This window comes from Pelodiscus sinensis, chromosome 2 (assembly GCF_052426305.1).
Source record: "Pelodiscus sinensis isolate ZL-2025 chromosome 2, ASM5242630v1, whole genome shotgun sequence".
Taxonomy (NCBI): domain Eukaryota; kingdom Metazoa; phylum Chordata; order Testudines; family Trionychidae; genus Pelodiscus; species Pelodiscus sinensis.
In genome coordinates this window covers 48,026,811-48,051,366 of record NC_143053.1, presented here as the reverse complement: position 1 = coordinate 48,051,366, position 24,556 = coordinate 48,026,811, and the positions used below count along the sequence as shown (strand labels likewise).

The window sequence follows — 24,556 nt, the reverse complement described above, 5'->3', positions numbered from 1 at the left end:
AATGAGTCCACAATGATTAGTGCTTCTGTGGAGAGAATTAGCAAAATTGAGAATGGAGATTTCATTTAAATAAACCTGCTATCTGCCTGTGTCTCATGATAAAAGAGGAGCAATCCTTCTTCTTCGGAAGCCACAAGTTGTTACCATTTCAGCCAGCAGGAAACAGTGTATATCTAACACCATAAAACACTGGAATATGAAGAGTCAGCAATGACATTTGTGTGTTTTCTTGACTTGCAGCTGTAGGTTTGACAGGATTAACATGCAATCTGGAACTCAGGTTTTCATATTTCCTCTGCAACAGTTGTAAAACTTCAAAGGGCCAAAAGGATTAGAAAAGGAGACATCAGATATTGAACACGGGTATTGACAAGTAAGTTAAAAAAATGTTTTCATGTTCTGGATCTGGCTCTCCTTTTACAAAAGTGTTGCATCATTGACTACACTCTAACTTCTTATGCAGTAAGCAAAGTTCACAGTCAGGAAGGGTGGCAGAATCCCGCCCTTTTAAAGCAAGCAAAAGACGTCTTTCTCCTCTCAGCTACACCAGTGTAAGTTAGAAATAACTCATGGATTTCAGATGATGTAAAACCTGTTTATTGTACACAAGCTGTGTTGTTTTCATAGACCTCAGTGAACCACGCTCTCCTCATTAAACCGTGCAACTTCATGCCCCAACACCTTGCTCACATCTGGGCAAACCTCTTCAATCAGGTTTCACAGTGATAAGTGACAAGATGAGAATCTTTCAGGAACTAACTGAGCAGGAGGAGGAGGATATTTTGTTTAAAATGTTATCCAGGTTAGCAGAGGCACGATACAAGCCTCCTGGGGCTATCAGCAGAGAACACTGAGCTGTCTCTACACTGTTTACACTATCAAATAGGTGTGGTGTGCATCCTGGAGCACTGCTCAGTCCTGATATCATGAGTGCTCATGCCTTGCAATCATATGTCCATGTTGCAAAGATGGATTATTTCCTGGTTATTGTAACGTGAAAGTAGACTAAGGGTCATATTTTGTCTCCAATACCCACATGAAGCTGCATCATATCCTCAGCTGTTATAAATTTGTGCAGCTCTACTGAAGTCAACAGAACTTCCATTTACATGGATCTGGCCCAAAGAACCTTATGAAGATATTTTAGTATCCTGCTCGTGAGACAAACACAAGGACATTCTGAGTAGGCAGAACTGTCCAATGTACAGAGGAAAAGAAAAATCATCACTGGTTCATGCGACTCCTTGCTTGAAAGTGAACTGTGCACCTCTATTAACTGATCTGTTAACTGTAGATGTGTGAACAATGGGCAAATGTTCTCGTACACTCGCATCACAGTGCCTCACCCTATTTGCCAGGCTTGTTTTGTTTTGAGGGTAAATAATGAAATACAGGCATTTAAACCTGGGATCCCTCCAGAGCAGCACACTCATAAACTGCAGTTCACTTTTAAACCAGGAATCACATATGGACTGGTTAAGATTTTTCCTCTAAACAGTGCACCTGACAGGGCTGATTGTACACCATACCTTTTTGTTTGACTAGTAAAGAGCTACGTTTGAGACCCGAATTCTATTACTCATAAGGTAAAATTCTGGCCCAAATGAAGTCAATGAGAGTTTTGCCATTGACTTCAGTGAGGCCAGGGTTTCACTCTTTGTGTCAGTTGCATGTGAATTGTGAGGGCACAATATAGCCAATAGGAACCAATCTGACTTTGCAACATAGACATCAAAGTGCAGGGCAGAAGCAAGCGTGATAACAAAATGAGAAGTACTTCATGGACACTCCACATATCTGATAACAGTAAAAAAAACCCAGAAGTTTCATGAGGGTTCTTCAGTGTACTAGTCGTGAGTAAAAATGACAGCAAGTGGTGTTAAATGTTGAATTCGTTACTTAAATCTGTCTTTAACAAGGATTACCAAAGGTGCGGCTCTCAGGTTACATCTACACTGTGGGTTTTTTGTGGACGGGGAAATGCAAATAGAGCACTCATTTGCATATTTCACATTCTCATTTGCATATCTTCTTCCAATCCTTTTTGCGGAAGAGGTTTTTGCGATAAAAAGCCTGTGTAGACGGGGCCATTTGTCAGAAAATTTGTCTTTTGCTCAAGAGCCTGTAAAACTCATTTTTTGAGGAATAAGGGATCTTGCGCAAAAGGTTTTTTTTCTGACAAATAGCCCCAACTACACATGGCTTTTTATCACAAAAACCTCTTCTGCAAAAAAAATCCTAAGAAGATATGCAAATGAGCACTCCATTTGCATTTCCACTTCCAGAAAAAAACCCACGGTGTAGTAGTGTATTGCATTCCGAGTAAACAGGAAAAAGTCCATCCTTAACTAGGATGATTTCATAAGGTTGCCCAGGACAGTGAGATAGCAGATGGAAGTATGGTCTCAGTGAAACACAGAGCAGGGAGCCTGCAATCTCTTCTGAGCTTTCCAACGAACTCTGTGGTCTTGGCCAAGGCACATGGGGCCAACATTTTCCAACCGAGGTGCCCAAAGTTAAGCTCTGGAATCTGTATTTAGGCATTTAAAAAGGAAGAGGCCTGACTTCCACAGGAGCTCAGCCCAACTTACCACTGAAACCACGGTAGCTGCAGGGGCTCACTTTGGGAACCAGGCCATTCTTCTATAAATGACTAAATGCAGATTTAGGAGCTCAGCATTAGGCACCCAGGTTTGAGAATATTAGCTTAACATCTCATGCCTTCATTTTCCCACCTATAAACTTAGAATAATTATACATACCCACCTTTGTGTTTTAAGACTTACATATTAAAAGAGCTTTATAATGCTAGGCATGTCACACCCTGTGGCCATGGCATCAATAATAATATGTATTCTATAACAAAATTATGTTGACCCATCTCTTCTAATCCTGCTGTAGATGTTTAGGACTGGAGATCCAGGGACCGTTCTAGAACTAGATCTTCAGGTATTGTGATTTCCTGAGCCAGGCATCAGATCTCCATTCTCCGTGTGTAAATCAGATATGCCCAAATGAGATAAAATGTTAAAATGTCACCCCAGAGAAAATGTGCATGTAGCTTGGAGGCAGGACCATCACAAAGGGATGGGAGGATAGGTCCAGCAGCAGTCCTACCAGTAGAGCTGGGAGACTAGGCAAGGTACAATGAGAGAAATCAGTTGCCCACATAAAAATGGGAAATGACTGTCTAGGAAGGAGTACTGTAGAAAGAGATATAAGGGTCATAGATTTTGTTGCAGATATTTTTAGTAAAAGTCATGGACAGGTCAAATTCACAGAAGCTCTGACCTGTCGCTAACTTTTACTAAAAATATCCCTGACCAAGTTGGGTTCGATTGATCCCCACACTACTTCAAGAGGGGCTGCTTCAGGGAGTAGGAGCTTCCTGTAGCAGTTGATGGCTGTGGGATACCCTGGCTACCTACACCTCCGGGAATCCCCCATTGCCCAGGGGGACTGGGAGTGTGGGAGTTCCCCGCCATCTAGAGGGGCTAGAACCTTGGGTTCCTCTACAGCAGCCTGGAGCTGCCCACCATCTCTGGCAGCCACAGTGGCTAGGAGCAGTGGATATCCCCACTGCTCCTGGTGGCCAGAAACTGGGGGATTTCCTCATGGCCTTCTGGTGTCTGGAGCTAGGGGATTTCACCCATTCCCCATGGCATCAGGAAGCTGCAGGGGGAGTATCCCCACCACCACCTGTTTGGAGCTCAGGTTTCCAATGCTGCACCATACCTGGTGATCAAGAGTCCAGGGGTTCCCCTGCCACCCGGGATGGCTGGGAGCTGAGAGGTAGTCCCACCCTCCTCAGGTGCTTGTAGCTCTGGTGTCTGCAAGAGACAGAGGGGACACCCCACTGTTTCTTGCCCCAGTGGGCTGCGGGGATATGCTGCAGCTCCCTACCACTGCAGGCTGAAGTCATGGAAGCTGTTGGCAGTCACTGATTCTGTGACTTCCATGACCTCTGTGATTAAATTGCAGCCTTAATCATAGTGGACCACAAGTTAAATATGAGTGAACAGTGTAACACTGTTGCGAATAAAATAAACATCATCCTGAGTTGTATAGCAGGACTATTTTAAGTAAGACACAAGAATTCTTCCACTCTACTCTGCACTGATTAGGCCTCAACTGGAGAATTATGTCCAGGTCTGGGCACCACATTTCAGGAAAAATATGGACAAATTGAGAAAAATCCAAAGAAAAGCAACAAAAATAATCTGTCTAGAAAACATGACCTGTGGGGGAAGACTGAAAGAACTAAGTTTGTTTAATGTGGAGAAGAGAAGACTGAGAGGGAACATGATACAGGTGATCCCCGCACTTACAACCTAATTGATCCCTGGAAAACCATTGTACGCCGAGCTGTCATAAGTTGAACCCTTATTTCCCATAGGCATAATGGTAAAATGAGGGTTCTGTTCCTGGCCCGCTTTGCCTCCTGGGAGTTGTAGTCCCCAGTGCACTGTGCCCAGAGCCAGCCGGGGACTGTGCCAGGTGGAGGCGGTGCGGTACAGCACAAGCTGCTTGCAGATCCAGCTGGGGCCAGTGCCAGGTGTAGGCGGCGGCTGGAACAGGGCGGTTGTAAATGCGGGGCTCATAAGTCGGGCGGTCATATGTCAGGGGTCGCATGTAACAATTTTCAAGTACATAAAAGGTTGTTACAAGGAAGAGGGAAAAAAATTGTTCTTGATCTTTAAGGATTGGATGAGAAGCAGTGGGCTTATATTGCAGCAAGGGAGGTTTAGGTTGGACATTAGAAAAAATGTCCTGTCAGGGTGGTTAAACACTGGAATAAACTGCCTAGGGAGGTTGTAGAATCTCCATCTCTGGAGATTTTGAAGACGGGGTTTGACCGGCACCTGTCAGGGATGGTCTATATCAGTGGCTTTTCAAACTTTTTTTCTCATGAACCAGTTGAAGAAAATTGTTGATGTCTGTGACCTAATTTGACTAGAGTGTAGGCTCCAGGGTGGAGCTGAGGATGAGAGCTTTGAAATGTAGAAGGGAGCTCTGGTTTTGTGAGGGGGGGTGTCAGGGCTGGGGCATCAGGGGTTTACATTCAGCAGCTCCTGGTCCGTGGTGCAGTGAGGGTGCTAAGTCAGATTTCCTGCCTCTCCCAGCATCACAGACCATGCTGCGCCCCAGAAGCAGCCAGCAGCAGGTTCCCAGCTAATGGGAGTGCTAGTGCTTGGAGTAGGGGCAGTGTGGAAAGCCCTGTGCACTCTCCACCCCCATCCCCACCTAGAAGCTGGGCCTGTTGCCAGCTGCTTCTGGGACGCAGCGCAGTCTGCAATGCCAGGACAGGCAGGTAGCCTGCCTTAGCACCCCTACTGGTCATCTGATCCCAGTGCAGCAACATGACCCAGTACTGGGTCATGATCTGTAGTTTGAAAACCACGGGTCTAGATGGTGCTTAGCTCTGTCATGAGTGCAGTGGACTGGACTAGATGACCTCTTGAGGTCTCTTCCAATCCTATGATTTAATGAAATAGGAAACAATTTTGTGTGGGTCGGCAAGTCTTTCAGTGGCAAGAAGTATTGAAAGCAGGCTGAAGTCTCCCCCCTGCCCTTAGCCTTTCTTTTCCTTGACCAAGTGACACAGGAATCCAAGTTGCAAGCTTTACCCTGGGTGATGTAATGGAAACAGACTCAATTTGAAATTGTCTGGCAACTGTGTAAAGATCACAAGGTAATAGTAACCACAAAGTGGAAGCTCTGTTCCAGGTGTGATGGCATTTCTCCTGCATGCTTTCACTTCAAAGAGGAGATATAATTGAGCTATTACGTAATCAGATCTGATCTCATGCAGGCGAACTAGATAATTCATCCCAACATGGCCTCTTAAGATATTCAGGAAATAAATTCCATTCCTTGCCTGATGGTGTAAAGTTAGGCTACTTGTCAAAGCAACTAGAATCAGAGACAGCGAGCATACTGCCATTAATAAGCCCGGCCAGGGGAGTTGGGGAATGAGCTGATTCATTTTCCATAAGAAGAAGCCAGTGGAGCCTGATTATGATGGAAAGATTTTCTTTCCCTCAGCTGAAAATTCAGAGGACACACAGCAATGATTGCACTGTTTGCTCTTTCCCGGGATGATTCCTGAAAAGTGTATTAGGTGAGTTTCCTTAGTGGTGGCACAAGGAGCAAAGAATAACACCTCTATGGGCCAGGAAAGGCGCTTGCACCTGAAGGAGGCCCTGAGACCCTGAACAAAGTCTTATTTGCCATGCTGTGTTGCCTCCTTATGATTATGAGAAAGCATTGTTTTTTAAAAAGGAAATAAAATGAATAGATTCTCCAGTCCTCTCCTCTGGAAGCAAACTTGACTGCAGTGAAAGGGTCCTATCACAAGCAAAGGGAGGATATTTTTGTAGGTGTCATCTGTTAAAATATTGGCAGCCCATCACTGTGCCTTTCATAGTATTTTTTTTACTATGAAATTTTTTTTTTACAAATATACTATATTTGTTCTATTATTAATAAATAATAATGGTGCTTTCTAGACACAATAGGAAGTGACTCTAACAGGCATAAAAAGTGAGTCGGGTATAGATAGTTTAGCAGTGATGAAAGTTTTTGTTCCAGGATACAAGACCAGAAAGTGCTGCTGCTGTCACTGACCTCCACATGGCATTAGCATTCTGAAATTTTTTTTAGGTTTCAGATTGTCTGGACAGGCTTGCAATGTGAGACCCAGCCACTATGCTGGGAGCTGATTCTCTGTAAGCCCAATCCTCCAGGTACTGAGCATGCTTAACTTTCACTGAAGTCAATGGTAACTCAGGGAACTGGACACCTTACAGGATCAGGCCTTTTGTTGCCAGTGAGGTGATCTCTTTAGCACTTTGCTGAACAAGAATGATATTCTTTTGTCACTGATGGTCTCTAAAAAAAAGGAGGGGTCATCATATATTGTGGTGACATAAACTAAAGCAGGTAGATTTATCTATCCAATGGATTTATTATTGTAATACATTTGATTACAGTTACTGTATATCTAGTGAACCTTTTGGTATTGTTTCATTTGTGCTGATTTTAAAGTGTTTATTACTTGCTGGATTGAAAAATACTTAACCCCTAAGGATTAACCATCTGGGGATGCAGATGGTCAAAAACAAGTGATTTATACTGGTTTTTTGAGCAGCAATCATCAGGCAGAAAGAGATGACTAATGTGTGAAGTGACACCTCTTTTTGACTCATTCTCCATATGATCAGCTGTGCCATGCCACACAGTGCTGTGTTCAGAGCTTTTCTCTGCAGAATCCAAACATGGGTTGCAAAGTCTCTTTTGCATCAGTGTTCTCTAAGGGGGTGTGTCTAGACTACATGCCTCCTTCGACGGAGGCATGTAGATTAGCCAGATCGGAAGAGGGAAATGAAGCCGCGATTAAAATAATCGCGGCTTCATTTAAATTTAAATGGCTGCCCCGATCTGCCGATCAGCTGTTTGTCGGCAGATCGGGGCAGTCTGGACGCGATGCGCCGACAAAGAAGCCTTTCTTCATCGGCACAGGTAAGCCTGGTTTCACGAGGCTTACCTGTGCCGATGAAGAAAGGCTTCTTTGTCGGTGCGTCGCGTCCAGACTGCCCCGATCTGCCGACAAACAGCTGATCGGCAGATCGGGGCAGCCATTTAAATTTAAATGAAGCCGCGATTATTTTAATCGCGGCTTCATTTCCCTCTTCCGATCTGGCTAATCTACATGCCTCCGTCGAAGGAGGCATGTAGTCTAGACACACCCTAAGTTCTTAATATGAAAATAATAATAAATTCAGGGGATTGGAATATTAGTCTTGTAAACTGATGTTGTGAATTCAAAACTCACTAGTTTTGATTTAACTACTACAAAAAGCTACCAATGGAAGTAGTTAATCTCCATCTGTTAAAGTCTTCAAATAAAGACTGGTGCCTTTCTGGAAGATATCCTTAGTCAGAAACAAATTACTGGGCGCAGTACACAAATATCTGGATACAATTCTAAGTCCTGTGGTATACAGGAGATCAAACTAGATGATCATAGAACCATAGAATCATAGGACTGGAAGGGACCTCGAGAGGTCACTGAGTCCAGCCCCCCGCCCTCAAAGCAGGACCAAGCTCCGCCTACACCATCCCTGACAGATGTCTATCTAACCTGTTCTTAAATATCTCCAGAGAGGGAGATTCCACCACCTCCCTTGGCAATTTATTCCAATATTTGACCACCCTGACAGTTAGGAATTTTTTCCTAATGTCCAATCTAAACCTCCCTTGCTGCACTTTACGCCCATTACTCCTTGTCCTGTCCTCAGAAACCAAGAGGAACAAATTTTCTCCTTCCTCCTTGTGACACCCTTTTAGATATTTGAAAACCGCTATCATGTCCCCCCTTAATCTTCTTTTTTCCAAACTAAACAAGCCCAGTTCATGAAGCCTGGCTTCATAGGTCATGTTCTCTAGACCTTTAATCATTCTTGTCGCTCTTCTCTGTACCCTTTCCAATTTCTCCACATCTTTCTTGAAATGTGGCGCCCAGAACTGGACACAGTACTCCAGCTGAGGCCTAACTAGTGCAGAGTAGAGCGGCAGAATGACTTCACGAGTTTTGCTTACAACACACCTGTTGATACAACCTAGAATCATATTTGCTTTTTTGGCAACAGCATCACACTGTTGACTCATATTCAACTTGTGGTCCACTATGACCCCTAGATCCCTTTCCGCCATGCTCCTTCCTAGACAGTCGCTTCCCATCTTGTATGTATGGAACTGATTGTTCCTTCCTAAGTGGAGCACTTTGCATTTCTCTTTATTAAACTTCATCCTGTTTACCTCTGACCATTTCTCTAACTTGCTAAGGTCATTTTGAATTATGTCCCTATCCTCCAAAGAAGTTGCAACCCCACCCAGTTTGGTATCATCTGCAAACTTAAAAAGCGTACTCTCTATCCCAATATCTACATCATTGATGAAGATATTGAACAGTACGGGTCCCAAAACAGACCCTTGCGGAATTCCACTTGTTATCCCTTTCCAGCAGGATTTAGCACCGTTAACAACAACTCTCTGACTACGGTTGTCCAGCCAATTATGCACCCACGTTATCGTGGCCCTATCTAATGATCTAATGGTGTCTTTGGATTTTAAATCTAGGAATAATAATAATGATCCCCGCCTTATGATTTTTGCTTCCTAGGAGCATGCAGACTGTATCCTGCATCCAAGATGTTTAATCTCAGAAATCATATAATTTTATTAAATGTTATTTGGTCTTAACAGAGATATTGAGGAAAATATGCATTTTATAAATTATTATTACTAATATTACATTAACACCCACAGGATGTTAGGCACAGAACAGCCGTATTGCAAGAAACAGTCTCTGCCCCAAAGAGCTTACAATAGAAAAAGACAGACAACATGATTGTGTCAGAAAAAGGGTGCAATATACAAGCAAAGTGGTGGCAGTGATAACTGGCATATGTCTTGATAGTTTCATGTATTTTAATACAGAGGATGGATCACTTGATGAGTCTTGTTCCATTCATTTTCTCTGAAGTACCTGCCATTGGCCAGTGTCAGAAGACAGGATACTGGGCTAAGTGGACCTTTGGTCTCGCCCAGGATGGCTGGTTTTATGTTCTTATGCAATAATACTTGTCATTTCTGCAAACTCTCCTAACCACCTCTTTTATGTGAATTTTATGTTTGGGTTCAGACAAGAACAGGTTGAATAATTATCTCTATCTTAGAAGTCTCAGAGGGGCAGCTGTGTGAGTTTGTAACCTTAAAAAAAATGTGTAGTCCTGTAGTATATTAGAGGCTAAAAAAATGTATATATAATATCATGAGTTTTTGTGGAGCTTCTTCAGATGAGTGGAGCAGTGGAGCAGTGGATTAAAAAAAAAAAAGCTCTACTTCAAATGTCATATTGTATATGTATATGATATGTATATGATTGCAAAATATATCATTATACATCTTATTATGTGAATTGAATGTCTTGGAATATGATCCCTGAGTCCGATACATTGCTTTCTTCCTTTGCTATAAGGATAACAGATTGACATGTCACTAGTGATTGTAGTATTGAGACAAAGTGGTTTGCCATTTGCCAGGTAGATTACATTATCAAGATTATTTAGTCTTCTTTACATTTTATGAGAGTAAAACATACGTTATAAGAGTAAGTGTCATTTTTGGTTGTCATCATTAGTTCCTTTGGTTTTCATATGTAGTCCCATTTAGTATTTCCCATCTGTTTTATGTTTGCTTGGTTTTGTTTTTTTGGAAGAATTCACTCGAAGGAACTTCTTAGCATATGTTCAATGTGCCATGGGGGAGGGGGCACATGATCAGGATTCATCACTGAATCTGGTTCACTGATTGTATCATTAGGTTCCCTGGGTAGGGCCGGGTACAGACTGGGAGTTCAATGTCAATGCTGATCCATGTCCCCTTCCATAGGAAATACAGGATGGTGCAATTTATGTTGGAGCTGGGCCTGAAGTGAACAGTGACTTGATTTTCTCCACCTGCTTATCGCCACATATATTATAGGTATGTCTACATTGCACGGGTATTTTGAAATAAACTATTCCAGAATATTTATTCCGACATAGCTTATTTTGAAATAGCATGTGTACACTGCAGGGGACCCTTAAAATTGGTCCAAAGCAGGCTTCCCTAATGTAGATGTGTTATCTTCATTTAGAGTCCCAGAAGGCAATGGGGAGGAATAACTCAGACTGGCCCTAGTGAGGGGCTATTTCAAAACAGCAGCAGTTGAGTGTCTCCACGTGCCTTATTTCAAAATAGCTATTTTGGAATAGGTGCTATTTCTTGTAGAACGAGGTTTACAGATTTCAGAATAAGCCATCTGTTATTTCGAAATAACGGAATGGCTGAGTAGACACTCACATTGTTATTTCAAAATAACGCTAGTTATCTCGAAATAACGGTAAAGTGTAGATGCAACCATAGACACACACAGGTGCCCAGCCTGTAACTGGATCCAGCTGACTGGACCTTTGCACTTATGCAGAACATCTATGATTTCCATAGAACTCTATATTGATATAAAATTTCACTTACGGGAAGCCAGTTGCAGGATCAGAGCCAAACCTTAGGAAAATTTGGATCTGGATATAGAGCCAAACTTTATAGCTTGGACATATCGCTACCATGAGCCAGAAACTAAAGTCCAAATGCACCTACAAAGGGTTCAGAAAAGGGCAACTAAAATGATTAGGGGTTTGGAACGGGTCCCATATGAGGAAAGGTTAAAGCATCTGGGACTTTTCAGTTTAGAAAAGAGGAGACTGAGGGGGGATATGATAGAGGTTTATAAAATCATGAGTGGTGTGGAGAGGGCCGATAAAGAAAAGTTATTTATTAGTTCCCTAAATAGAAGAACTAGAGGACACCAAATGAAGTTAATGGGGAGCAGGTTTAAAACTAATAAAAGAAAGTTCTTCTTCACACAGCGTGTAGTCAATCTGTGGAACTCCTTGCCAGAGGAGGCTGTGAAGGCTAGGACTATATCAGAGTTTAAAGAGAAGCTAGATAATTTCATGGAGGTTAGGTCCATAAAAGGCTATTAACCAGGGGATAAAATTGTGTCCTTGGCCTCTGTCTGTCAGAGGCTGGAGAGGAATGGCAGGAGACAAATCGCTTGATCATTGTCTTCGGTCCACCCTCTCTGGGGCACCTGGTGCTGGCCACTGTCGGTAGGCAGGATACTGGGCTAGATGGACCTTTGGTCTGACCCATTACGGCTGTTCTTATGTTCTTATGTTCTCATGTTCACATTTTGGGAAAATTTAAACTGTGATCCAAATCCAGGTCCAAACTCCATGGCTCTGATTTGTATGGAGTTTTGAAGAAAGTAGTCATGTTTATTTCACGAAAATGTAAACAGAGGATGATCAAAACAAGTTTTAATGGTGTGCATTAGAGTTCTTTACTGGATTTGTTTTTATTTCTGAAATATACATCCATCACAATCCTTGTGTGCATTTATAAAATACAATAAACACCACAAAGCTGTTTTACTATCACAAAGATAACCCCTTCCCAAAAGGATAGGTAGGCAATCCAGTGAATATGATGGCCTTTGCCATGTCATTTTTTCCATTAAACAAACAGGTGTATTTTGGGAGAACTGAACAGGGCTACGCTAAAATGACATTTGCCTGCTCAAAAAATAAAAAAAAAGGAAGATAGAAATGAAGTTCAGTATGTCCAAGCTGAAAGCTATCAGTGCTTTCTTTTTCTCAGAAGATGTATACTTCATGGCTGTGTCTACATTGGCATCCCTTTCCGGAAAAGGGATGCTAATGAGACACTTTGGAATAGCAAAATCCACGGGGGATTTAAATATCCCCCGCGGCATTTGCATTTACATGGCCGACGCTTTTTTCCGGCTTGGGAATAAGCCGGAGAAAAGTGCCAGTCTAGACGTAATTCTCCGGAAAATAAGCCCTTTTCCGGAGTTTCAACATGTACTTAGCACTTTTACAGCACTTCTTTGCAAAAATTAATAGATTTTACTATAGTTAAATAAAATCTTTGATTAGTTAGCAATGTCTGAATACTGACTTATTTTATTATTTTATTCCAAGCATTATTTTGCTATTCATCACCATAATATCTAGGCTATTTAAAACAAGTAGTAAAAATATGAAGATTATTCCAAAATATTTTAAAATACTCAAGGTAAAAACCACACATTAAAATGTATTTGCTTCACAATGTATAAGACACAAATTTATTCCAGCAAATACATTACAGTCAATGGCAACACATATGAACATTCTATCTTAAACAGAGATTCATTTTTTAAAATCATTTTTGTGAATTGTTACATGGCCTTCTGTTTAGATATATTGGTTTTAATAAAATATCTTCACTTCTGCGTAATTCTTAATTGCCTGGAATTAGGTTCTCACTTGTCTGCCCTTCAGTGGCTGGGGAAGTCGGTGATTGGTCACTGTGAGGCTACGGAATTGGGCCAACTAAATGAGGAGAAAAGAGACACAGTTAGCTTCCAACCTAAATGCCATGTATTAAAAAGAAGTAATATTTCTTAGGCTGGCTCTATAGTTAGTATTTTCTGTTCATGCACTTAATCCAAAATCTTATAATTAAAGCAATCATCAACAAATGGAAATAAGAAGTCCACTGCTATCAGCGGAATTCTGACAGCATTACATTGGAGTGACACAGTTATGAATTAGGATCTATACTTTTAGATACCCATTCAAATTGTTTGATCACTTAGTGCATTTTATCACCTTTGTCACTGGAAAGTATACACATCTATCAGATATTCAGTGATGGTGCTGGTGCATCTGTGTAATAAATCAGTTCTATAAAGAAAACAACTTTTTGTGAGTTTCCTTACTACTTTGCCCCAATATTGGTTTACAAAACTGCTTTTTTAGCCAAAACTCCTTGTACAGGTTGAACTTTTCTACTCTGGCACTCTATCTCACTGGCTACCTTTCTGTTTCAGTGATGGTCTAATAAGACAAGTGAAAATAAATGAAATAAGCAAATAGTATATTTTCCCTTAAAATAGCAACACAGGCTGAACCTCTCTAGTCCGGTACCCTCAAGACCTGACTGGTGCTAAACCAGAGAATTTGCCAGGCTATGGGAGGTCAATATTGTCTAGCAGCATTACCAACACTTACACTGCTTGCTGGGCTCTTAGGAGACATTTAGGAGTAAATAAGACAAATGTTTACTGAGCTCAATAACGGCACAGAACACTGAGAGCCAGAACTGGTGGCTGTAAAAATGTATGGGACTGTGGGAAACTTGGCCACACCCATGATAAGCGGACATCCAGCTAGCTAAAATCATGCTAGACCATGGATATTGCCAGACCAGAGAATTCTGGACTAGAGGGGTTCAAACTGTGTCAGGTTTCTATCAAGCATACACGTTAATGGCCTCAGTGTCAAGATCTCTTACTATGTATTAATGAGTTGTTAATAAATGAGCTCTCAGTACTTTTTATCCCAAAAGATCCAAAAGCTCTTTATAAAATTGTATACAAAACTTACACAGAAAGGACTTTGTTCATGGTGACATGCACCCACCTCTAGAATAATAAGTGGCAACACTTTCATGGCATAAAGTTACACAGACATATAGGAAATAAAGTGAAAAATAACATAAGGTTTTTCATGTCTTAGATGTTGAAAATGAGAAAAATAAAAATAAACAAATCATGGTGCACAATTAGATTATACTATCCTCTGTGTTCTCTATGAAGAAAAATCTTGTTTTCTTTGTAGTACTATACCTGCTCTGAACTGACAGTAATAGGTTCCTTATAGATAATCCAGGTGACACTCTCAAGAAGAGGAGGATGAGTCAGAGAGCCAGGATAGGTCCAGTAATCCAAGGATCCAGGAAGTAAAGTTGATGGGTCAAAATTAGTAAATGGAGCTTTTTTACCCTGTGGAAAATGTATTTCATTTAATGAGAATGGTAGTAAGAGTATATGTCAATCAGTTATCATATATATAGCAGCCCAGTGTCTGTGACTCTGTAACTCTGAAACACTGGCTATTCCCTCTGGGCGGCGCTGTTGACTCCTGCCGTGGCGCTCGGCTGACTTCTGCGCTGCTCAGCCGAGTCGCCGCATAGGAGCAAGCGGCGCAAGTGGCTGTTTGGGGTCTGCACTCCCCATGCAGCATGGAGGTGCTGCACGGGGAGCGCAGGGCCTAAATGGCCACTTGCGCCGCTTGCTCCCGCGCGGTGGCCCAGCTGAGCGGCACAGAAGTCAGCCGAGCACCTTGGTGGGAGGCAACAGCGCCACCCAGAGGGAACAGCCAGGGGGCGGGGCCTGGATAAGTGTGCATCTCTGACATCAGGAAAGGGCACTGGAATCAAAAGGAGGAAAGCAGAGCAGACACAGAGGACGCGGAGGAGACAGAGAGGAGAATGGAGGAGGCAGAGGACAGCAAGAGAGAGAGTGAGAGAGACGCAGCAGGAGGAGGAGAAGAGAAACACAGAGTGAGAGGTGGGAGGGGGAGAAGAGGGAGAGAGAGGCAGGAGGCGGATGAGAGCTGAGAGAGAGAGAGGGTGAGGCAGTAGGAAGAGAAGAGAGAAAGAGGCCGTTTGTGCTGCTTGCTCCTGTGCGGCGGCCCAGCTGAGTGGTGCAGAAGTCAGCTGAGCGCCATGGTGGGAGGAGAAGTGGGGCAGGCAGTGACGTACACGCCCAGGGGGCGGGGCCTGGACGAGCGTGTATCCCTGATGGAGACAGAAGAGAGCGGAGAGAGAGTGAGAGGCAGGAGGGGGAGAAGAGAAAGAGAGTGATGGAGAGAGAGGCAGAAGACAGAGAAGAGCTTAGAGAGAGGGGGAGGCAGTAGGAGGAGGAGGATAGAGAGAGAGAGATGGAGTGAAAGACCGGAGGCTCAGGAGAGAAGACCGACGTGGAGAAGAGACCTGAAAATCCTGTCTTATGATGGGCTAATTGGCTAGTTGTTTATATAATAGTTGAGAGTAAGAGTGGAGATTTTTTGCATTATAAGAAAGAGGGGGGTTCATTTTAAAATACAGGTGTTCTATGGGACCAAACCTGCAAGGTGATGAACACCGTGGTCCTGAATTTAACAGGACTACTTATATACATAAGTGCTTTGCTTGGGATCTGATTGCTGACTTCCTCCCAAGATCAAAGCCATAGCCTTCCACAAATACTGTATGGGACATACATGCTATATCTTAACTGTGTTGACATTCATAGTCTGTTTTACTTGAACATTTGAACAGCATGTATTTATGTGATAAACTGTAGAGATGAGGTAAAACTAAATCCAGTCAGTAGATGGATATATGGTGCTAAATGCTAAAGATGAACTTTAAGTGGATGGATACACTTAAAATAAGTTAATGGGAACTGACAACTCTTATTTTACAGGAGGCCTTTGGCAGCTTATATGCTGAGCACTAAGACTATAAATTATTCTTTTGCAATTTTATAAAGGTCATAATGTGTGTGTCTACTCCTAGACTCAGAAAGGCAATTTAAGCTGGACATTCAATATTGCCCCTAGATGATCAGTTGATCTCTGAATTTATATGGCAAGTATACAGATGGAACTGCTATGCAAAGCAATCTCATCACATTTCAGACTGGCATAAGGTAAGGAACACAACTAACATTTTCCAGAGTTCTAAATCAGTATCCTACTCTAAAGTATTGTGACCATGCAGTGATGTTTACCTTAGTCTTTATCGAACCTAATGCCGTCACAATTTTCTGTACACATTCATGAGGAGGACCAACCTTCAAATATAAACATAGTGAGAAAATTGTTGAATCGTAAACATATAATTATTTTATATTAACATTCCGCCTTCTACTCAAAGATCTCAATATGATTTACAAATATAAATTAGTTTAGCCTCACAAACCCACTATAAATTAGCAAGCCTCTTCTGAAAGCAAAAATTTAGAGCTGGGGTTGGGGGAACCTAAGACCCTAGGGCCAAATGCAGCCCCCGACTTGCCAGGATCCTGTCTCTGAGGCTCTGGTATGTGAAAGGAATGTGGGGTGTGTATTTCCCCTCAGTCGGGAATCAGGTCAGTGAGGTTGGTTTTTTTTTTTTTTTAGCTTCTCACTTGTGTGCTGATTTTTCTGTGGGTCAATGGCCCCCAATCCAAAAAAGGCTCCCCACCCCTGATTTAAAGCTAAGCAAATCATTCATAAAATCAGGATGACACCATTATTTGTGTGGAGTAATGTGTTAATTCCCAAGTAGTCCCACTGAAATAAGTGGAACCATAAGTTGAACCTCTCTAATCTGGGACTTTCTGGGTCTGGTAACAACAGTGGTCCAGCAGGACCATGGATGTTGCTTGACCAGAGAGCCCCTGGACCAGAGAGGACCAGAAGGCTTACAGCTGGGAGTGGAGCCAGGAGCTTGGTGGCTGGGAGCAGGGAGCCCAATGGCCATGGGTTGGCTGCAGAGTCTGGAGGCCCTGGGGCAGCGGAGCCCAGCAATGAAGGGGCCTGGTAGTGCAGGGCTGGCTGCGGAACCCTGCGGCTGGGGGGCAGTGGAGTCTGACAGCCAGGACTAGGGCCCCATGGCAGGAATGTGGAGCTGGAAGCCTGCTAGCTTCGGGGCAGCAGAGCCTGGCGGCCCAAGAGCAGGGATCCCAGAGGCGGGGCTGGCAGCAGAGCCCACCGGTTAGGAGGGGAGCACAGCCCAGTCTGCTGATGGACCCAAGCAGAGCCCAGAGTCTGAGTAATGGCAACAGAATCTAGTCAGTAATTATTAATGTATCTATCAAGCATACCCTCTTGTTATTGTGATTTCAATTTCCTTCTTTCTTTGAAAGTATTCAATACTTTTTTTTGCTAATTTAATTTTAACTTTTTTGGATTTATTGTGAACTGTTCTTTTCATGTCAGGCCTGGATATCTATGCATCTGAGTTTAATGTTTGTTTTCCAGTAATACCTGCACATGTGATTGACTTGAAAGTTACTTTCCATGAAGGTTTATGTCAATAAAAGCTGATCTCACAAATTTGTATGGAAAGGAAAAACAAAAGGGTGAGTAAGGGCAATTTACTTAAGTAAATCCTGTTAGCTCAGCTCTACTAAGTATAATTACATCCCTTTTCACAGATAAGGAAATTGAGGCAGGGCATACTTAAGAATTTTTTTTCAAGGCAACAGTGGTAAAACTGGGAACAGAACCTTGGTCTTCTGATGCCTCATTCAATGCCTTAACCATAAGATCATGCTTCCTCTCATAAAAGCTGAATATAATTTTGGCTCAGTTATTTTTTTAGATTTATTGTGAATTACTTGAGTTCTGTTTGAGTTACACATAGCAATACAATGTCTTCCCATGCTCTGGAAGAGAAAATTTTGGAAAACAGCAATAAATGGGATGTGTCTTGTGTAACTTTTTAGGCTAAAGCTATAGTTAGTTACTTATAACTAAAGTAAAACAAAGAGTAGGCCAAATACAGGCAGTCCCCGAGTTACACAGATCTGACTTAAGTCAGATCCGCAGTTATGAACGGGGCCGTCTCCCTGGTCTCCAGCAGACCAGGGAGAGGAAGCAAAGCGGCAGAGCACGCGGGCAGCGGACAGCCCAGACGCTGCTCAGCAGCGGCTGAATCTGGACGCCAGTTCCGACTTACATACAGATTCAACTTAAGAACAAACCTATAGTCCCTATCTTGTACGTAACCCGGGGACTGCCTGTATTCAGAAATATAAACTCAGAGGTTCCGCAGTGCAAAATTGTTTTTTATCCTTCAGAGGAAGCATGATAAAATGAGTTTAATAATGAGTTGCCCATTTCACTATTTGGGGTTGAAAAAAAATAACCAGACTACTGAAATCAAAGGAAAGTCAACATGGCTGTGGGTCTCTAAATAGAGATAATATTGCTTTGTCTTGTCCCCTTTCTGAATGGACTGTGGTTTGTGGATCAGATAATATATAAAGCATTGATAAAAGGGGAAACAAAAGAGATAAAAGGGGGTTTCAATATATCGTGTAACTGACCTGCAGAAAAACAGCAATGATTGCCAAGCCATCAGGCTTATCAGAAGCCTCAGCAAAACTTGAATATTTGTCTGAATTCCAGTGAACCAAGTGAAGCTAAAAAGCAAATGAAGGAGAAATAGTGACCAAAGCCAACAACATTAGAGGCAAACCAAAACTACATTCTTAGGGCTTGAATCTGCAATTGGCAGTGTGCGTATGAACTACTGGTCCATCATGGAGAGCAGTGGAGCTAGTGGCGTGACAAACAGTTATGCTTGTGATTTATGCAGGCATATTTAGAGGCTAGTACATACAAGAAGCAGATATTTTAGTGTCTTTTCCTTTAAATATCAGCTGAAAAGGGGCTTATGGTACCTTCTGTTCAACACCAATGTTTTTGCCTATAATACCTTGTTATTGAGTGTTGCATCTTTCACATGATAATAACATATTTAGAAATCTGGAATTCTTAGAAATTATATGCTGAAGTTCTTAATTCACATGAAATTATTTTAGAATAAGTTAGCAACTGTGTAACTATAGCAGTTTAACCTGGTTTTATTGCACAGGGGTGGGCAAATAACTTTCTCGTGATCTAGATCACTGGATCCCATCCACGGGCCAGTATTTGCCCACTCTGGGTGATAAAACCAGGGTTAACCCCCAGGGTTAGTGGGCCGCCACTGCTATATTTACCTGTGACTCTGCAGGTACAGGCACTTGAAGCTCCCATTGGTTGTGGATCATTGTTCCTGGCAATGGGAGCTGTGGGGAGTGGTGTCCCAGTCTGTGCTACTTCCCACAGCTCCCATTGGCTGGGAATGGTGATCTGTGACCAATGGGAGCTGCAATCACCCATCCCTGTGGAGACCCAGGGAAATATAGCAGCGGCAGTCTGCCAGGGACTAACCAGGGCAAATTGCTGCCATTTTATTGTCCGTCTCTTGTATAGTATCTTCCATCAATAAATCAGAACAAGTGGTATGTTTAATTAAAAATGGCAGTGGAAGATCAGTAACAGAAATTATGCAACGAATACTTTTTTTGGTTTAAAGAAGTAAAAATGGGAAAGTTTTTCCCAGCTATGATTTTAAGCTAAATTGCCATCTTTTTTCAACTGCAACAGCTTTATTTAAAAAAAAATATTTTAAATGTCTGATTCAAAGTAATCTGTAAAACATATTTGTATAGGGACTGTATTGCTCAAACACAGTCCAAATTCATTATCTAATTATAGCAGGAAGCAGTTCTAAAGGGAGGCCCCTTTCATATCTGGGCTGCATACGTGAGATAGCTATAGCACCGTTAACAGTGGAAATTTTTCCTAAGGAAGATTGTTGTGCGATGATGCCTAAATTATAAACAAATGCTCTAGTCTTCTCATTATATTCATTATATGCAATAATCGTCTAAAATCTAAAGATTTGCTAAAGATAACACTGAATAAGTTGTTCTTGGCATATTGATAAGGGAAAGCAAACACAAGCAGTCACATCACAAGAGCCTTTCATTCCTTGAAAAGTGGGTCTCAGTTCCCTTCCTTCCCTTATTTTCTTCCAGCTTTGCCCTCTTACTGCTATTCTCCTTAAGAACTAACAGAAAGCCACAGGAAGTCCAGCAACCAGCATTAGGCTTGATATATGAGCTGCTGAGCATGTCCAGCTCCCACTGTCTTCAGTGGGGGCTCTGGGTAATCAGACCCCGTGCAAAGCAGCTGGAGTCTGATTCTGTAAAGAGTTATGCATGTGGTTCGTTAGCTCCACTAATGCCAATAGGACTGCTCACAAGAAAACTCACACAGTTGAAACACTGGGCCCTCTTTTTGGTGCTGGTGGATATTTAGGCAAACAAGTTTGAAAATGTTGGCTTCAAGCCCTAACTTTCACCTGCAAAATCCCCTTTGCATATGCAGAGCAGGTTGTTGCTTGTGCAAACAGATGTAACTACCCAAGCAGAAAACACAGATACAGATGTTTCAAGAAAATTTGACATGTGCATATATCCATTTAGGACTCAAGCTTTGAAAATGTGACCTTTCCTTTTTGTTTCATTGACTCTACCTCTGAGGCATATTTTCTACCATCCACAGTGTGCTCAGAGCCATAATCATCAGTCCGGCCCCAATGGAAGTGAAACTGTTGCAGCCTGTAGTTTCCAGTGAGAGGTCCACCAGTCACCACTGCACAGAAATGAAATAACTTGTTAAGATCAAGTTTGGAGACAGACAGCACAGGTATCATCACATCAAAAAACTTTCTTACCAACATATAGACAATCAGAATATTAGCTCTATTATTAATCTACCGTAACATGTAATTTTTATTTGAAAATTGAAAATAAGATTGTTCATGATTTAATGCAAGCCTTTAGAAATAAAAACTGTGATATGTACATATTATGGCTTAGTTATAGTAAAACAGCATGCCTGTCAAATTCAACCCAAACATTTATGTAAACCGTACATGAACAGAGACTATTAATTCCTTAAGCAAGGAAACAAAAACCAGGGAAACATTACAGTAGCAGCAGTTCACTAGATACAGGATTAGGATTCCAAGAGTGAGAGATGGAAACAACCTATTAGATCACTCAATCCATTCCTTCTGCGGGCAGAAGAGACTCTGCCACTATAGATCTTAATTGCCTTTCTGTGCAAGAAGAAAAACTAGTAATGCACATAAGATACTCTGAGTCTAACATATTAGTTTTACCCATATTTTAAAGCTAAGGTAAAATGTTCTTGTTAGTGATGTTGTAGGTCACCGTCAATGATATGTACATTACCAAAATACAAAGGTGTGTTCAGTCCTACTGGCAGATAGAAATCTGCAGTTGCTTAACCATCACACTAAGAATTTCTTGCCTGAAAATTCTTTCAGGGAATTGTATTAGTATTTGCAAATTAGAATAGTCAAATAGTACCTTATTCTCCCTTTATAAAGCAAGGCTAACTCTGTAATTCAAATCTGAGTAGAGTCTTGTCCATAGGAAACTCACCAGAACACAGCCATGGCTGTGGATATTTTACTACCTGGAAAAATCTGATTAATCTGGCCAATTTTAAATTTGCTTGTAATAATAGAGCACTTGCCAACAAATCCTAATTTTAAAATGACGTATTTCAGATCCTCCATGGAGAGTCAAGTTATATCACTGCATTAGTATTCTAAATCTGGGAGCCCATTTGAATGGGTATTTATGGAGCTGAACGTCCATTTGCTTTTGTTTCTAGGCAAGGTTAAGAAAAAAGAATGTGTAAAAACAAACAAAAGAACCCTGTTCACTAACCTGATCGGTTATCCTTGTCCTCAAAGTTCACATGGAAGGAGTGTCCAATGTTGACAATCTCTTTGCAGGTGCTCAAATTCCAAGTGACATGGAGATGCCCCAGAGATGGATCTTTTTTTACATTCTTGGTTTTAATGTCAATAGGAGACTGAAGGTTTCCATTGGCAACTGGGTATAATTTGTGCCACTGGTCTGGTCCTAGACAGACACAAATAATCTCATTTAGTTCTTAATTGCTACTTTAGCTTTAATATATAATTCCCAAATTGTGGTGGTTTCTTCTTGAATAGTTGTAAAAATAATCATAGACTCATGGAATACTAGAACTGGAAGGGACCTCAAGAGCTTATCAAGTCTGGTCCCTGCCCTCAGGGCAGGACCAAGCACCATCTAGATCATTGCTGACAGATGACTATCTAACATGCTCTTAAATATCTCCAGTCTTGGAGATTCCACAACCTCTCTAGGGAATTTATTCTAGTATTTAACCACCCTGACAGTTAGGAAGTTTTTCCTAATTTTCAAGCTAAACCTCCCTTGCTGCAGTTTAAGCCCATTGCTTCTTGTCCTATCATCAGAGGCCACAGAGAACAATTTTCTCCCTCCTCCTTGTAACACCCTTTTAGATACTTGAAAACTGCTATCAAGTCCCCTATCAGTATTCTCTTTCTAAACTAAACAAACTGAATTCTTTCAGCCTTCCCTCATAGCTCATGTTTTCTAGATCTTTAATAATTTTTGTTGCTCATCTCCGGACCTTCTCCAATTTCTCCACATCTTTCTTGAAATGTGGTGCCCAGAACTGGACACAATACTCCAAATGAGGCCTAAACAGCCCAGAGTAGAGCGGAAGAATGACTTCTCATGTCTTGCTCACAACACTCCTGTTGATGCATCCCAGAATCATGTTTGCTTTTTGCCACAGTGTCATATTTAGCTCGTGATCCACTATGACGTCTAGATCCCTTTCTGCAGTACTCCTTCCTAGACAGTCACTTCCCATTTTATATATGTAAAACTGATTGTTCCTTCATTAGTGGAGTACTTTGCATATCTCCGTATTAAACTTCATCTTATTTGCCTCAGACCATTTTTCCAGTTTGTCCAGATCATTTTGAATTATGACCCTATCCTCTAAAGCACTTGCAACCCCTCCCTGCTTGGTATCATCTACAAATGTAATAAGCGTACTCTCTATGCCAATATCTAAAGCATTGATGAAGATACTGAACAGAACCAGTCCCAAAACTGACCCCTGCAGAACCCCACTTGTTATGCCCTTCTAGCATGACTGAGAACCATTAATAACTACTCTCGGAATGGTTATCCAGTGAGTTATGCACCAATCTTATAGTAGCCCTGTCTAAGTTGTAGATTAGTCCTCTTTAAATATAAAAAAATGTATCACTCTATATGGTCTCCTTTATGGATTTATGTCTCCTTTTATCAAAAAAGAAAAGAAAGAGCCCATCTTGGTCAGTTAAATTAGTTTGCTATTAGGGAAAGTTATTCTTACCATTGTCACCTTCATAACTCCAGTTTAGACTTGCCATGTTCTTCTAACTGCAAGATATTGTCTTCAAAGAGAAATTGGTGGTGCCTGTAGTTGCTGATTCTGGGATGAGGCCAGTGCTTTTCTTCACTACAGAATTTCTGCGTTAGGCTGGGGTGTTTATATACATCACCAAGTAAGGGATTTGGCAATACATTATAATCAGATTTTATAGAGTCACCTGATCTCATGACACTAGAAATGGGTAAAGAGAAAGAGGGAAAAAGAGAGGGGGTGGGGGTTTGGAAGAAAAAGAACAGAGGTTTACAGTCTATGTATCCTTACCATTTTGATTCAGTGAACATGTTAAGTTATAAGAGACCAATAAGATTTTAAAAGTTAGACCCTTGTATTTGTTTAAAGGTTGGCAAAAGGTATCTGACACAGGCCAAAATTTGTCTTTGAATTCAGTGGGAGCAGCTGAGAGTTCTTCATTTTTAAAAATCCCAGACATTTATTTAGATGTCTTAAATATAGACTCAGGAACCTAACTTTAGGCATTTATTTTTTAAAATATTGGCTTTGGTACCTTTGAGTAATGTAAAATACATAATTCAGACAGTTGAAATAGTTTAACAAATGTGTTAATTATAATGCAAAATAATATTCTTCTTAATAATAATTCAGGTCCAGACCAACTCTCGTGGATCCAAATATAGCAGAGATGGACCCAGACTTGAACATGTGGGGGAATAATTTTAGGGATAGGGTCTGTAGTGTTTTCTAGGGAGGGGAGGTCCTCACTGAGATATCCTTCTCAAGACCCACTTTGTATGGATTTTCTGCAAGAAAATCTGTACCATAAATGTTTATTCATAAACAATCTAGATATTTCTCTCAAACATTAATCTAGTCATTATGGTCCTAAGTCAAGATCCTGTCCCTTATTCTGGACAGCACTCAAGCTAAGGGGGGGCTGAATTGGGATGGAATTTAAACTGCTTTTCTGAACATGGGCTTATAGTGTCAACCTACCATTTATCAAGTGGTTTCAGATCAATAAAAGTGAAGCTCTTTTTTTATAATAAAATATTTGGGCCTGATCCTGCTTTTCTTATTAAAGCTAAACCAGTTGGATTTTGCTTGAGTAAAAGTTGCAGGATCCGGCTTTTAAATGCCTATCTGTAGGATTTCATGTATAATAAACTTGCACTTCACCATACCACAGTATAATTAAATAGTTGTGCTGTTTATTTATT

At 41.4% G+C, this 24,556-nt stretch overlaps 1 protein-coding gene and 1 long non-coding RNA gene across 3 annotated transcripts in view; one reads left to right on the top strand and one right to left on the bottom strand.

Annotated features, from left to right (window-relative positions):
- Positions 1-11,912: 11,912 nt before the first annotated feature.
- Positions 11,913-23,479, bottom strand: LOC102449641 (carbonic anhydrase 1). 2 transcript variants are annotated; one of them, XR_012901341.2, is made up of 8 exons: positions 23,322-23,479; positions 21,806-22,003; positions 20,578-20,696; positions 18,536-18,631; positions 16,232-16,294; positions 14,303-14,458; positions 13,284-13,358; positions 11,913-13,004 (listed from the first exon to the last, which is right to left on the bottom strand). XR_012901341.2 is itself a non-coding variant. In XM_006112983.5 (7 exons), the coding sequence occupies exons 1-7, from the start codon at positions 23,356-23,358 to the stop codon at positions 12,927-12,929; spliced, it is 747 nt and encodes a 248-aa protein (XP_006113045.1). In that variant the 5' UTR covers positions 23,359-23,479; the 3' UTR covers positions 11,913-12,926. The 2 variants fall into 2 exon arrangements, 1 of the variants encoding a protein (XP_006113045.1); XM_006112983.5 differs by lacking the exon at positions 13,284-13,358.
- LOC102449488 (uncharacterized) overlaps positions 20,625-24,556 on the top strand; it is a 38,586-nt gene continuing 34,654 nt past the window's right edge. Inside the window, exon 1 of the long non-coding RNA XR_016348704.1 lies at positions 20,625-20,750. This is a non-coding gene — a long non-coding RNA (uncharacterized LOC102449488). The remainder of the gene's footprint in view (positions 20,751-24,556) is intronic.

Excerpts from the sequence above, each read along its gene's own strand:
- LOC102449641 (XM_006112983.5), bottom strand. The coding sequence starts at position 23,358 with ATGGCAAGTCTAAACTGGAGTTATGAAGGTGACAATG. Across the intron at positions 22,004-23,321 it reads GAGTTATGAAGGTGACAATG|GACCAGACCAGTGGCACAAA; the intron begins GTAAGAATAACT and ends GTGTCTGTCTAG. Across the intron at positions 16,295-18,535 it reads TCATTGCTGTTTTTCTGCAG|GTTGGTCCTCCTCATGAATG; the intron begins GTCAGTTACACG and ends TTATATTTGAAG.